This window comes from Cajanus cajan, chromosome 4 (assembly GCF_000230855.2).
Source record: "Cajanus cajan strain Asha chromosome 4, NIPB_CcT2T_4, whole genome shotgun sequence".
In the NCBI taxonomy this organism is placed as follows: Eukaryota; Viridiplantae; Streptophyta; class Magnoliopsida; order Fabales; family Fabaceae; genus Cajanus; species Cajanus cajan.
In genome coordinates, this window is record NC_138520.1 from 10,937,958 (window position 1) to 10,954,509 (window position 16,552).

Below are 16,552 nucleotides of genomic sequence, written 5' to 3' on the forward strand. Positions count from 1 at the left end.
GGACTATTTGACTGTTATCAGACCAGATATTCTTTTGTTGTTAGAGACGTGGTAGTTCATTAATTTACCTCATTGATTATTGGAATCAAATTGTCAAAATTGAGGTTTGTGAAAGGATCACATGGGAAAAACTTAATTAAGAGAACTGGGGACATAAAGATAATGTTGCTTATATTGATGCAGACTGGGTGGATCTCCTTATTACAGGAGGTCCACCAATAGAATAGTTCTGTTTTGGGGGGTAATCTCATTTCATGAAAAGCAACAAACAAAACGAGGTTGCAAGATCAAGCATTGAAGCTTAATACTGTGCTATAGCTCTCACTACATGTGAAATCATATGGTTGAAACAACATTTTAGTTAAAATTGTGATTGAAACTAATAAGTTAATTTATAAAAATCAGGCAACTCTCCAAATCGCATCTAACCCAGCCTTGTACGAACAAACCAAACATATAGGAATTGACTGTCACATCATTTGTAAGAATTTAGCTTTTGGAGAAATTAGCACATGACACACATCCTTTGTCAACACAAATACTGTTAATCAATTAGCTGGATGCTTTTGATACCTACAACAAGCTCGAGGAGTGCTGGAATTGTAAATAACTTGATTACTATTGTAATTAATATCTCACTTTCCAATTAGCTTTGGTTCATTGTACCTGGGGAAATTGAGATAGTTTCATTGCCCTTTTGTGAACTGTACTCTATTGATTATATCTGTGTATACATCATTTACTAAGTGTATTTAGCACTCAAGAATATTCGCCCAAAATCAATCTTCCCTTATTTTAATCTTCAACTCTTTCATCATATTCTCTTTCCTTTCATTGTCCCTAAACAAGCTGAATGAGCATTCAGATCTCAAATAGAGACAAGATTAAAAGAAAAAACGTACAAATTGTTTTAATGCTTGCAAAAAGAATCCTACAAGCGATTCCTAGAACAATTAGCGTAAAAAAACAAATACAAAGACACTGCTGTGACATAGAACAGTAGCCTAATAACCTGCTAGTCACAATGTGCATTGAATAAATAACTTTCTTGTCAATAATCCCAAACACAATTCGCAATACCTGCAAGGACATGGGCTGGCTATGATTAAAACCAATACAAGTTTTTTTTAAAAGCAGACTACGGATGTTTGTGAGGAGAATAAGCTTATCAGCTAAAATGGGATGTGACACACTAACAGAGATTTGGAAGGGTCAATCACGAGCCATTCAGACCCAAAGAATCACTAATGCTCTTAAAAACACACCACGAATCAATCCGTAAATATCAGTCTTTATACATTATAGAATTAATAGTCTGTACTCTGTAGCAAATATTGGTCAATATGGGAGAGAAATCAGTCATTACTTTTTGCCTTTTCTGAATGTACAGCATTTCTCCAAATAACAGATCTCAGATTCGTGCAGAAACAGGAGAAAAAAGAAGAAAAAAAAGATGAAGAAATATGCTTAACTTAAAAGATCAAGCTGAAAGGCCAGGCCTTTAAGTGAATAAATAATAGCATTTTCTTTTTTCATTCTTTAATATGTTTTCTTTTTAGGGGAGCTTGTACCAGTAATATCAATTTTTAAAATTAAATCAAAGGGTTCTAAGTAAGGTTAACATAAGACTAAAACTTATGAACTAAGATAAAATCATGTGAATTCTAGAAAAACAATATTGTTACACTAGTTACTTTCAAATCTTTATCTGAAATTTATTCTAATTAACTACTCTTTAAAAAACATTAAATTAAACGGCATTTTTCTACTGTTAAGTTTGTATTTGATTTGATTGATACATAAAACTAGTGTATCAGTCTAACAGGAAAACATTCCTTATAAATTAACAAGTACAAAGAAATATAAGAATCAAAAAGAAACATTGTTACCAGATGGAATTATCTTCTATACAAGAAGATCATCTTCAAGATAATTATACTCAAAAGTGAATTCAGTCTTGATTCTTTGACACCTGAATAACCACATCCAGAGACTAGTTAGGAGAAACAAAAGTGCAGAATCAAACATGCTCAGCATTGTTCAAATATACGTTAAAATTATGACTGCAAATATCAAGAATTACGTTTTTACTCAACATACCATCCATGTTGCATGTCATCATTTGCAATATGGAAATCAAAGTACACATATGTTCCCTGCTCATATTCATCGGTAGCAACTTTGGGCTCTTCATGCCGCTGAAACCAAGTATTATACTTTCGGTGGTATCTCCAAGACTGCTTCTTTAACTCCTTTGCAGCCAAATATTGTTGGTAAGTATTCTGCAATATAAAATGGATATAAGCTCACATGACAGGAAAACCAAAAAAATTACTCAGAAAGTTCGGGTACCTGTTGATAATAAAATGCAAAGAACAGAGTATCAGTGCCAAATGGTTCAAGACCTACTCTTTCCCAAAAGGCAGGATTATTAACAATAGGTGCCTGTACTTGAGGATAGCTAGGAGGCACAATTGCCGGATGCTTCTGCAGAACCAAAGAGGAAAAAAAAAATCCACCAATGAGCACATAAAAGATTATTCAACGAACGTGAGGATGATTACAACTAGCAATGCATACAGGAGTATAAGTCCTGGGACGTTCTGAGTCTTTGGGTAGTGGAATTTTGAAGTGAGCTGCCTCGAGCATTTGCAAATTATATAATTGATCACGCACTCCACCAGTACTAACACTCGATCCACTAAAACTATCACCAATGGTTCCAAGTTCAGCACCATTTCTTCTTCCAATGACACCTAGGTTGGCAATAGGTTGATTGGATTGTAATGGTTGGCCAGGAGACAAATCGATGTCCCTGGATGTTTGAGCAGATTCTGGAAGAGAGGCAGACACTCCTGCCTGCAGCATAAACAACAAATAGTCAACCCAGATCATCCTTGCATTATATATATATATATATATATATATATATATATATGAGAGAGAGAGGGGGGAAGATCCATTTACTCAAGCAATAAGTCTAATAAACTTATTCTGTTTAATAACTCATATTTAACATTAAATTTCAAAAATCCAGCTGTTGAATTTAAAGTTCTAAATACATAGATTAAGTCTGTAAATTTTTAAAAATTTGAAAACCATTTGATACTTCATTTCATCAATTCAAATATATGTATAAAATGATTTTATGATTATCTGTTCATTTGAATTAATGAAATGAAGTTTCAAATGGTTTTCAAATTTTTTAAAAATTTGTAGATTTGACCTATACATTAACTTTAAATTCAATGGTTGAATTGTTGAAATTTGATGTAAAACATGAGTTATTGAATAGAAGACTTACTCCTAGAATAAACGGATATAATGTCAAATTACATATTTTGTATCTGCCAATCAGGGAAGTCATAGCCATTTCAACTTAACTAATACCTCTCACCCAGTGTTTTAAAAACTGGATCGAACCAGCCGGTCGGACCGGGAACCGGTGGTCCAGCCGGTCCGAATCTTAAGTTGGATCGATTATGCAGTCGACCCGTTTCAAACAGGATTGAACTGGACAATTTTCCGGTTCAACCGGTGAACCAGTGGGTCAAACCGATTCAACCACTTTTTATTTTATTTTATTTTTTATTTTTTTAAGGGACCATAAACCAAAAAAATAATAATGAAAATTGAATCTCTTAATCGAAGAACAAAGAATCTTATTAAATATAACAATGATTACTTATTCTAATGTATTTGTTTGTAATATATACAACTTAAATAACTTTTATAGTATATTATTAATTTTAAATTATATATTTAATAATATAATATCTATGTAGATATTAAATATTATTTTGTGATATCAATTGCAAGCATATTATATATGTACATATTATTTATATATTTAATTTGTATTAATATATAGTTTAACATGTAATTTTTTATGTATTTTTTTACAAAATAAAACTAAAAATATTTTTAAATAAGATAGAAAAATTGAAATTTAAAATAAGAAATGAATTTATTAAAATTTATAAGTATAAAATATATTTAACATTAATATTTTTTTAATAAAAATAAATAAAAATCGAGTCATGCGGTTCAACTAGTGACCCACCGGTTCAACCTTTGACCCATTGACCCAGTACCTTAACTGGTTCAATGACCGGTCCGGTTTTTAAAACTATGCTCTCACCAGCTTAACTCATTAAAGCACTACAATAGAACTGGTCAACTGATTTTCAAATCAGGTACTAAAAAATTATAGGAAAATTTATGTAGATGTAGAATATTGGTAAAGAAACACACATATCATTTCTCATTAATTCATAATTATGATGATCACAATTCACAAAAGATATTTGTGATTAAAACAAAAAAAATATAGAATACAGTTTTTGCTCATACCATAACCAATTTTAGTTCACCATATTTATAAAAAGCATTTTTGGTAGAACTTAAAACAAATATGAGCTCTATAAAATAGCCTAGGACTCAAAAGCATCATTACTATATTATTGTTTAATGCTATTTGTATCACTCTCCTTTCCCCCTTACCATCATTTAGAAGCATAGCTTCTAAGTCGGTTTTTCCAAAGAAAATTGTGTCAATTCAAGTCTAGCACCATTAGCAAGTGGATGATGTATATCTCTACTACTGTGCCACAACCTTGCCACCCTTAATCATAGACAAAAGTTGAAGGTTCAAATACACAGACCAAATATTCTACCTATCTTGGATCTATTTTGTTTTTCTTCAAAGAATGAATTGAGGAGTGTGTACTCTGATTCCTCTCAAGCATGAGAAAGAATATGGTTGCACAAGAAGCTTAAGGCAAGCTTTTCGGAAACTTCTCGCCTTCTCGGATACGTATCCAAGAAGTATTCTAGAAAAAAAGTTTAAAAAATAATTGAAAAAAAATTGGATACATTTTGGATACGTATTCAAAAGTATTTGAGTATCGGTATCTGACACAGGTACAACACCGATACTTTTCCATTTTTTAAGTATTTTGGATACTAGCTAAGGAATAAATTTTTTCACATCTAACAACTAAATGGGAGAAAAAAAATTAAAAAATTCCATATATACACGTGTTCTCTCTATTTCTCCCCAAACATATTTACAAAATTTATATTTTACAATTGTCTTAGAAATTGATAAGGATTACAAGTGTAATTTAGAGTCTTTTGGATACAAGCTTAAAAGCACTTTTGAGAGCTTCTGTACTGGAAAACACACTTTATTTTTAGTAAAGAAGCTCCCAAAAAACGTTTATAGCTTGCATCCAAATAGAATCTTAATGTAAGTCCATTTTGTTGCCCTACCTAATTGAAAGACTAGGAAGGCTGACCAACTGGTTTTCCACAACCTACGATCCCAGGATTTATTGATGATATATGGTGCTATAAAAGCACAGCAAATGTAGGAAATTTTTTAAAAAAGAAATAAAAAGATAACGGATATAGGCTTCAGCAATTTATATAAGATATATCTTAAAAGAAAATAAAATAATTAGGAATTAGTCAACATACAGGAGAATCTACGGCATATGCTGATTTTGATTCATCTTCGTTTATGATATTCTTGCCAATCCCAGAGCTAGAAGTAGATTCAGCTGTTGACTCATCAGGAAAATTCTGATGTTGCTGCTGTTCTTCAATCTTAGAATTGCCAACATCTGCATAATAGAAATGGTATGATATAGCCATCTCATAATAACACCAACATTGGTATTTGGTATTTTTCTATCTTAAACAAATAAATTCTTATAACAAACGTGTCCATGTATTGAACTTGATATTGATTCAGTCATTTCAGTAATATTTTAAATTTCATCCACAGTCCAACTATACAGATATGTTATTCCCTAATGACTTGATAGAAAACTACCACCTCTAAGATATTTTTTATCTGGAGGATGGGGGGCTGACAAAATAGTCTCCTAAAACAATATTTAACATGAAGAAACAGATACACATTTTTTACAGGAGAATAATTACACTATTCTAATCACCCCCATATTGAGGACCCATAAAGAAAAGAGAGAAAGTAATCCAATTTAAAAAGGGGAAATGTTATTCAGCAAAACACAACTAGTATATATGAGTAACAAAACATACCTGCATCTTTAGAAACACCTGGCACCAATGGCTGTTGACTAGAGGGGGAATGGACAGAATTGGGTGGCTGCTGTAGTGATGCAGAAGAAATACCACTGAGACTTGTGGACTGGACTCCAAGTCCAATACCAGATTGAGAAGAAACAGATGAGCCATGAGAATTAAACTGCACACGTTGCACTAAGTCATGCAAAATATATTTTTCTGATGTAGAAAAAATGTGGTCATACAAGGAGTTATAACTTATATATTATCATTCAACAGAAAAATAAGATATTAATCAAACCGCTAATTCATACAGAAGAGTACTACGGAAGGAAAATTGAAAACAAAAGCTTCAAGAAAAATACCATTAACAAAATTTTAAAATATGTGAACTAGCAGTAATGCCATATTTACTGATACTTATACCACTCAATCATCCTCAATGACATATACACAGTTAATTAGCATGCAACCAGGCATACGCTACGGCTACAATGAATAATTTAAATAGTACACGACAGTGAGACTACAGGATGAAATGTCAGGTGATTTTGGATGATCCATGAATTCATATTCTACCCTGAGCACAAAAGATTCTTTCCTCTCATTTCTACTGTTCTCAAAGCAAGCACAGAAGGTCTTAGTGTTTCCCTTACTATATAATTCACTCATTCACCCATAATCAAGAAGTATATTATAACCAACAGAAAAAGAAACATGAATTTTCTTCCTTTTCCCCCTTCATCTTTCTCCATCATTTTGTAGAGAAACATAAAAAATTAAAATTGAATTCCAATTTAGCTTTGAATGTTATAAAGAGTGCCCAAGCTTCAATAGTAAAAAACCACAGTAAAAATCTAGAGTAAAGTGATATTAGAAGAACATGCATGTTCAGGCTTGGCAACTCAATTTTTTGGGACCATAATGAATCTTCCAATAAAAGTAAAAGAACCAATAAGCAAAGAGAAGACAAATTTGATACACAAGAAGTACCTGCTGTAAAAGGGGATTTTGCTGTTGGGCAGAAAACTGCTTATGGTTTCCCCCAACAAGAGAAGGCATATTAAGAAGGGTACTGTGCCCTTGCTGCACTTGCTGATACTTCTGTAAAAACTTTTCCCTTTGATCAGGAGCAATTTCAGTTCTTCCACGAAGCTGGCCCTGAGGTATTGGTAATAAATAAATCCCTTCAACAATAATAAATTTACATATACAACAAAACACACAGGATCAGGATGAAAATTTCATTCAACCTAGCAATAACAATATTGAATGAAGTATTTGTAGCAGTCTGACTAGAATTTGAATACACCAATGTAGTTATCTAATGAAGCCATGAAATTATTTTCGATGTAAATGCATTCATGCACATATACATGGCAAAACATATATACGTGTGTTATGGAAATTGTATAGTTGAGCAATAAATATTCTGTAGTTATCAACATACGTAAGAACCAATGTCTCCTGTATGAATGTGACAATGTATCTTATGGTACTCAATATGATATGGCATACCATAATCAACCAATAAATAAATTAAATTAAATTATGATGATTGGGTACGACTGAATTTCATAAAAAAAATGGATTCTAGATTTCAAATGCATGCACAAGTTAGATTTTAGCTTTGGTTTTAAATCCAAATACCTGATATCCTTGTATACCACTGCAGGAACAAACTAATCAACAACCAATAGTGTAACACAACCTAATTGAAAGTAGTTTTTAATAAACATAAACAAACCCTGTACTTTGAAACCACATAAACAACTTGCAACCAGCATGTCTTTAAACAAATTACAATTAAAAACAGCAACCGATAATGCATAATTTTTGGAGGGTGCAACTAACCAATTGTTCACACTTCAGGTTCCACAAATCAGCAAAATGAACAAAGTGCAAAATGAGCAAATCAAAAGCAAACTTAGGACAGAAAATTTACTGCTTCATTCTGATTCTGAAAGGGACTTCCAGGTCTCCATTGCATGCCAGGAACCACAGAAGGGGAGAAAACTCTCCCAGATACAGCTGAAGCTTCATTAACAGTACTAGAGTCAACTGAAACTGTTCCATCATTAGCCTTTGCAGCCTGAGGCAAGATCAATCTATTACTTAGCGGGGATACAAGAGGCTGCACCATCCCACTACTTCCAAGTCTATCATCAGCTCCCAATATGTTCCTTTTAGCTATTTCAGAGGCTGTGGGGACTGATCCTAGGGCCCCATTGCCAGAAACCATGTTTCCAGAACCAAGAGGAATACTGGCTGTTGCTTGATTTGACAGTCCATTTCTGCCCCTCAAAAGTGATGCATCAGAAAGTGATGGAGATGGTCTCCTGCTAGGGAAGCTATTAATCTCTTCTTCTTTTGAAGAGGTAGATTGATTTACAGAAGATGAATTGGAAACATTGGTATTCTCTATGACATTCCGCACAGAATTTGAACCAGGTAGGGCTGCAACAGCAGGTGGACTAGACAAGTTATGACCAGATACATTCACAGAAACAGGGGAACTATGGTTGCCAGCAGGAGTTGAAGAAGCAGAACTAATTCCAGCACTTTTAGGAGGTGGAGTTTTGGCAACAATGTCAGAATTGCTATCCTGGGAAGCTGTGTCGTCAGCTTGCTCCTGGACAGAAGTATCCTGATGATTAGAAATCACAATTTCATGAAATGGGAATTAATAATAATGTTTATCAATTTTAATGGCCACTAGTGAGAATGCAGATTTCCTTCCCTTTAACTACTAGTCAGGTAAAATGGTAATCAGTCACATGTACTTGCTGAAACTCCAGTCATAATTCCATTGCTTACAATTGTTATTCTTAATGAGGTGCTATTAGATGTATCATCAGAAATAGCTTAATTTGGGTTATCAAGTGCTAAATGTAAGATTGATGTTGTAAAAATTGGGTTATGAGAGTGCTTTCTTCATGTTGTTAGTATATAAATCCTTTACACTGTGTCCTTATTGTTTATCTACACCATCCTACAATGCAGTACCACTTCAAATAAGCCTCTTAAGTTTAATCTTAATTACCAACTAATTGTAGCAAAGAAAATGATTTTTCCTATCAGAACAGATGAATTCACTATTTATCATCACATCAAACCACAAAATAAAATTGGAAGGGGTAAAAAATAAACCTCATCTACACAATGAAATATCTAATAGGAGCATGGTAAAACAAACTACATAAAAGCAAGAACAGCACAGATGATTTCTGAAACAACATCCTACCATTTCAATTTTCAATAGACTCCTAAAAGATATTTTCAGGTTACAGAAACAAAAAATACATACAGATGTTTGTGATGCAGATGCAGATGCTGATTGTGATACTGATACTGTCGAAGAATTCTTCAAGCTAAGACTAGGTGCTACCTGAAAGAATATATCATAAATTAGGATTCCACAAATGAAGGAAATGTTAGCCTAAAAAATGAATTTCAAAGATGAGGAGCCTAGAGCCAAAATGCTCAAAATAAATAACAATAAATAAATAAAAAAGGAATGGTCATTGATTCCCAAGGCAGGGCTCCCAATACTGTTCAGTCTAGTCTTACCCTTGTTTGTAGATGGAGTTATTTCCATGTGTAGAACCCAAAACATGCATTAACTTAATTTTACAAAGACAATATACAAGCATCAGAAAATAGACCACCCAGTATATATAATTCAGGGAGGGAAATTCCAGCATGCCAAAATTAATTGATATACTTCAATCCTGTAACACAAATCTATAACATAGACATCCATTTATATTTGTGTGCAAGCTATCTTTGCAACGAGGCAGGATCGATTAAACAGATACCTTAGAAATACCAGGGGGAATTGTAACAAGATCTTCTAGGGTCTCCACCTTGTCTAAAGGTAATGAACTGTATAGGTCATCAACATCAGTAAAATCATCGAAATCCTCCTGCAGAAGAAAATTGAAATTAAAAGAAAAAAATAAAACAGAAAACTAGAAAGAAATCATAAACATTGTAGAGAATCAATCATTAGGGAAAGCAGGGAATTTTTCATTTCAAAATTGTGAAAATTTTAAAATTTTAAAATTATATAAATTTATATAATAAATGATTAAGGAATTATTGGAAGGTAATATGTGATAATCCGTCATTTTTAAATTAAGGGGAATGTTTACTTTAAATAAAAAACTATCCCTCCTCTTCCACCCCCAACAAACACATCCTTACACTTGTCTGAAATCAGTGATGCTGAAAGGAAAACTGCAGAGATGATGAGAGAAGAAAACTGCCATGGGAACACCTCTAATTTGGTCTCTGTTTTGAGAAGAAAATGGGAGAAAAGAGATGGTATTTTGTTGTAATGACCAAAATATGCTTACTTTAGTTTTATTTAAAAGTATTGTAAAAAGGTCATTTAACATAATTATATTTTCTTTCTTCCATTTTTTATCCAACTAAAATAGTGAAGAGAGAACTTCAATTTTCTTTCTCTTCATTTTATTTTTCTTATTTCTTCTCAGTTCTCACCATCCAACAAAGGCTTACGGGCTTCCAATAAGATTTTATGTTGAAAATAGAACTATTTTGGGAAATTAGAGTTTCTTTAACGTTTGTTTTTCAACTAGCCTCCATATGTTAGCATTAATTATCTTTGTACTACTCTTGAATATAAATAGACCATTACGCTGGGTGGAAAATACACTAGAGCATATTCAGAAACAATTGAGTTCAAGGGGAATCACTGTATTGTTGGTATATGTGGAAGATATTATTGTAATCGGTGGCAATTGGGAGGAGTGAGTCTGGAGCCATACTCTGGCAACGGTGTTTGACATAAAAACCCTTAGGAGGCTAACGTATTCTATGGGAATTGAAGTGTCTTGCTCCAAGAAAGGCATTTTCATATTTCAACAGAAATGTCACATATTACCTCCAAGAGATAGGTAAGACAGCTTGTGAACTGGTAATAACCCAATAGATTCAAACCTTAAATTGGGTAATGCAGATATGATAGTCCACTGATGGATAAGGACTAAGGAGATATATCAGTGTTTGGTTGAAAATTTAACCTAAACTATCTGTCTCGCACAGCGCAAAATATGGCACTCATTGTAAGTTTGGTTAATCAATTTATGCACTGTTTGAGAGAAGTCCACTTACAGGCCACTTATTTAATTCTGAAGTACCTTAAAAGAACCCTAGGAAGAGGAATTTAATATAAAAGGAACGCGAATGCAATTATTGAGTCTTACACTAGTGCTAACTATGCAAGGTCAATGACAGGCAAGAGGTCCACTATTGGATATTGCACCTATCTTGGGAGGAAATTTAGTAACTTGGAGAAGTAAAAAACAGAATGTTGTGGCATGACCTAGTGCTGCACAACATATTGGTAAACTATTCTGGCTGGAAATTATTTTATAAGACTTGAAGATTAATGGGATGGACCTATGAACTCTACTATGATAAATGTTAATAAATCACCCATCAGCTTATTGCTCATAATCGTATTCAGCAAGATTGAATGAAGCATGATGAAATGTATAGGCATTTTATCAAGGAAAAACTCGAATGCTGCTTGATTTGTACTCAATACGTGCCTTCACAAAGTTAACTAGAATATTGCTCATAATCCTATTTAGCATGATAGAATGAAGCACATTGAAATGGATAGGCATTTTATCAAGGAAAAGTTCAAATGCTGCTTGATTTGTAGTCCATATGTGCCTTCACAAAGTTAACTTGCAGTTGCAGATATTCTTACCAAAGGATTATGCTGTTCAGATTTTGAAAGAGTTGTATGCAAGCTTGGAACAAGGTTATCATTGACATATACATATGATGGATGGCGTGATAAATGTTAATAAATCACCCATCAGCTTATTGCTCATAATCGTATTCAGCAAGATTGAATGAAGCATGTTGAAATGGATAGGCATTTTATCAAGGAAAAACTCGAATGCTGCTTGATTTGTACTCAATACGTGCCTTCACAAAGTTAACTTGAATATTGCTCATAATCCTATTTAGCATGATAGAATGAAGCACATTGAAATGGATAGGCATTTTATCAAGGAAAAGTTCAAATGCTGCTTGATTTGTAGTCCATATGTGCCTTCACAAAGTTAACTTGCAGTTGCAGATATTCTTACCAAAGGATTATGCTGTTCAGATTTTGAAAGAATTGTATGCAAGCTTGGAACAAGGTTATCATTGACATATACATATGATGGATGGCGTGGTGGCTTATGGTGGATGTCATGGCGGGGAAAAATTATATATGTATGTGTGTGTAAAAATTAAAAAAAAAAACAAAAACAAAAATAAATAAAATAAAGAGTTTTAGGATGCATGAATTAAATGTTGGGTGTTTACTGCTTAACATTGTGCTATAAGTGAAAAAGAATTGGGAACAACATTGTAAGTTTAATAAAGAAAGTAGAAAACAACATAAAGAACATGATTATGAGATTCTAAAAAACAGAGAACCAAATTCCCAAATTTTGAAAAAAACATAGCACAAAAACATTGAAGAGATGAAAAACAAGAACAGTCACACAAAAATAAGAAGAGAGAAAAAGAGATAAGGAACATATGAAGAAATGAAGAAAAGATGAAAAACAAACAGGAAAAAAAAATGGAAGAAAAAATAAAAAAGAACTCTTATGGGTCGCCAAATTTGTTTGCCAGAAAACTTTGCCGAGCTCATGTCACCATGGTGGAGGGATTCAAAAACGCCACATTATACCTTTATGACATCCCTATAACGGTTATTTGATAACATTGGCTGAGAATAGAAAACATCTATTCCACAGCTTAAGGGAGAGTATCGGAAATAGGAGTATTTTAGGAAATGTGTTTCTTTAATGTTTCTTTTTGGAGATAGCCTAGATACTTGGTATGGCAAGGTTCAATGCATCATAGGAAGTAGTGTTATTGTAATTTCTCTCTTGTAAATTGATTTAGCATTAATTATCTTTGTAATACTCTTGAATATAAAATAGACCATTCCGCTGGGTGGAAAATACACTTAAGCATATTCAGAAAATAAAAAAAAATGTTTATCATTCTTCCACACTACTCATGTCCAATTTTTACAGAATGGTTTCTAAGAGACAAACCTGATTACGCTCGACATAGTCGTCCAAGAAATCTTTGACATCATTAACCTGCTCAGGACTTAATTCATCATTATCTAGTAGCCTCAAAATGAATTCACATTTTTTTATATGAGCCTTGTGCCGAGTAATTGATGTCTCTAGATGTGTCTGGGAAACAAAAGGAACATGTCAATGACCACAGGAAAGGTAAACCATCATTTCTACAAAATATATGTCCAATAATTCATACCAATCTGGGTGGCCTGCTCTTTCCTTTTTTGACAGAAAGCCCTTCAAGCTCCGCCTCAAAGCTATCAATCTGGGATTCTAACTCTCCAACCTATTTAAATATTTAAAATAACAAGAGCATATTGCAAATGATGAGATAGTCGAGTGAAAGTCAAACCAATATGAACTCATCTAAATAACATTATCAAAGAGACATCCTGATGAGAATCACCCAGAAGCCAGGCATTTGACTAGTATAAACAGCATTCTAAGAGAAGAAAATCCTAAGAACCAATATGAACATAGATATTGACAATAGTGGAAAGGTCTCAACAGTCAACCAGCACATACATTTTATCATGTGGCAATAAACATAAAATATTAAATACAAAGCATATGAGGCTGACCATTTGCCTGAGTAAGCACTTTGCACATGAGCTACAAAAAACATGTATTAGCCATATTGAACACAAGAAAGCAAAGTTGAAAGTTATTTGAAGGAATTGACTTCTTACCACATTGTTTAACCAATCCCTTGTCTCCGATTTAGCCTTCTCTTTTGGATCCTATTAGGGGACAGTGACATAACAAATTCCTCAGCCCAAAATTGACATAAACTTGATCATAGAACACCAAGAAAAGGCCCAAAAAAGTTGTAAAACTATAACCAACAAAAGGGCAATATTCCCCTGGTCAAAGACTCACAGTCTTCGGCTGTTGACCTAATCCTTCCTTGGAGAATGCTTTGGTCTTAGTTTCCTTCTCACATATCTTAAATCTTTCCATTTCTCGCTCAATTAGCTTGCGGGCATCCACCAGAGCCTGCTCATATGAGGCACTAACCTATGTCAAGATGTCACAAGAGAAAGCATTGTCAACTCAAAGCCGAGGAGATAAAACTCAGCATTCAATATATAAAACATTATACACAACACACCATCACGCAGCAACCAAAGGAGCACTACCATCTAACCAGACCAGACAGGCAATGAATGGGTTAACACAATCCACTCAGCTCATATTCATACTAACACGACACAATGCAACGTGACTTGCCAGAACATACATCCACAGAATGCCACTTTCAACGAAACACATTTAATGCATGTTTGGTTTAACTTTTTCCAAGAAACAAATCGCTTATCCTGATAGAGCTCTTGCAAAATAAGTAATTATTCACCTTCAAATCAGTTGTTCCAAACATTGGACGACTCCCAAGTCTAACTGTAAAATTTACACCACATTTTACCTACCGAAATTCCTCGCACTGACAATGTGTTTGAATTAGCGAAACAGCTTATAAGCTTAATCTTAATCAGAGAGCTTTTTTAACGCGGAAGGGGAAAGAGGAGGGAGGCGATTTTCCCTAAATATAAACCAAAATCCTAAATGCATTAACATTATCTCTCCTATACCTAAAACATACCTACAAAATGAGTCAAATATACACACACCATTCAGAGTGCTGGCGAAATTAATTAATTTGAAGAAGAAAAAAAAAAGATTGAAAACTAGAAATGTGGCACTTCGATTGGTTTCTGGAACAATCAAGGAGCTCAATTCAATCAATACCTTCTTGTCCTTGATCTCACTGGACTGAATCCAAGTCTTAATTTGGTCCCGATACCTTTGTAGCTTCTTAATTTCCTTCTTGAGGTCTGCTTCAAATTTCTCCTTCTGGTTAGCATTGTCCGTGTCGTAAACCTATCCCCAAACCAAACCCGTCATTTCGTTCGGAAACAGTGGAAATCCAAAACCAATAAACAATCACTGAAAAAAAGTGAGAGAAAGAAATGAAGTACCTTGTTCCAGATGCTATCGAAGACTTCAACACCTTCCTGGACCTTCTTAAGAACACGATCTATCTCTCCCTGAAGCTTTCGACTCGCACCCATTGATTACGATTCTCACTTCACTCAATGCCAGAGTGACGGTCCAATTGTGAATAATCAACTTCACTGTTTTAGGGTTTGTTTCTGCACGCTCGATTGCTTGCTCAGAAGATGCGGAGATTCTACCGCGACAACACTTTCTGCGTCCTTTTATACTCTTTTTTTTTTTTTTTTACGGTAAACTCTTTTGTATTTTTTAATATCAAATTTAATATTCGAAAAATAATGTTACGGAATTATATGATTTAGATACAAAGAAAAGAAGGATGTTAGAATATTACTAAGATTACGATTATGACTTTATTAGTGTATTAATATGATCCACACATGACATGAAATTATGTTCACTTTATAAGTTGTGTATTTAATAAAGAGAAATGTTAAACAGAAGAAACTGAACAATCCCACGACGCACTTAGAAGGTGACATTTATCAAACTTGATTTAACATTTTGAAAGTTTGTTTGTTTACTTATAAATTTACTCATGACTCACTCGACTACATAGTTAATAATGTCGTCAAAAAGATTTTTAAAATTCTAGTGTGGGCATCATCTCTACTCTAAATCTAAACTGTGATGTAGACTATATGTAATAAAGGAACAATAATGAAGAGAAAAATGAGTTAGACAGAGAGTTGAAGATTTGAACTACATAAAAAGATTGGAATCATAAGAAAGAGAGATATTAATTGTAATTGATACATATACATTTGTATATAAACACTCTCAAAAAACCTATTCTTTCTTATATGTATTCATTGTTTTATAATTGTTTGTATAACGGCTAAATAAGACTAACACAACATTTGAGTAATATTTATAATCATTGTTATAAGATTGAGTCTGGAGAAACTTGTTTATAAAATAAAACTTCTTTTGAGCCTGGAGAGGCTTGATTATAAATGAATACTTGGTTGTTAAGTCTAGAGAGGTTTGTTGTTAAAAAAATATTTGGGTAGTTGCATGAAGAAGCAAGTCAAAGAATACTTAAAATTGAGTCAAATGTGGTTTGTTAAAAGAATATATGTATCTTTATTTAAAGATAATGAAATTCAATCTGATTGAATTAAAAACTGAACGTAATCTCGATGGTTGAAGCGAACCAATAATAAAATACTTAATGTTCCATCTGACTGTTTTTCTTACCTTATCTAACTTGCATTACTACTTCACTGCGAAAAACGTGAGTTTTTTTGTATACATTATTCAACCTCCTTTTAGTATTTATCTTTTATCTACATTATGTGACTTTCTTTATCTTATATTGAAGTTTTGTTTTGTTAATTATGCATGGATTT

At 33.3% G+C, this 16,552-nt stretch overlaps 1 protein-coding gene across 4 annotated transcripts; it reads right to left on the reverse strand.

The window, feature by feature from the left end:
* Positions 1–768: 768 nt before the first annotated feature.
* LOC109801987 (transcription regulator NOT2/NOT3/NOT5 family protein) lies at positions 769–15,387 on the reverse strand. 4 transcript variants are annotated; one of them, XM_083072222.1, is made up of 17 exons: positions 15,164–15,387; positions 14,934–15,065; positions 14,067–14,204; positions 13,877–13,927; positions 13,384–13,473; positions 13,155–13,301; positions 9,873–9,980; positions 9,362–9,442; positions 8,000–8,701; positions 7,048–7,215; positions 6,070–6,178; positions 5,482–5,627; positions 2,581–2,859; positions 2,353–2,487; positions 2,101–2,282; positions 1,890–1,972; positions 769–1,080 (listed from the first exon to the last, which is right to left on the reverse strand). In XM_083072222.1, exons 1-16 carry the CDS (start codon positions 15,254–15,256, stop codon positions 1,906–1,908), a joined length of 2,628 nt encoding a protein of 875 aa, XP_082928348.1. In that variant the 5' UTR covers positions 15,257–15,387; the 3' UTR covers positions 769–1,080; positions 1,890–1,905. The 4 variants fall into 4 exon arrangements, with proteins under 4 accessions (XP_082928348.1, XP_082928347.1, XP_020218755.2 ...); XM_083072221.1 differs by having other exon boundaries at positions 6,070–6,235; positions 8,000–8,686; positions 15,164–15,386; XM_020363166.3 differs by having other exon boundaries at positions 6,070–6,235; positions 15,164–15,386.
* Between the last annotated feature and the right edge of the window lie 1,165 nt (positions 15,388–16,552).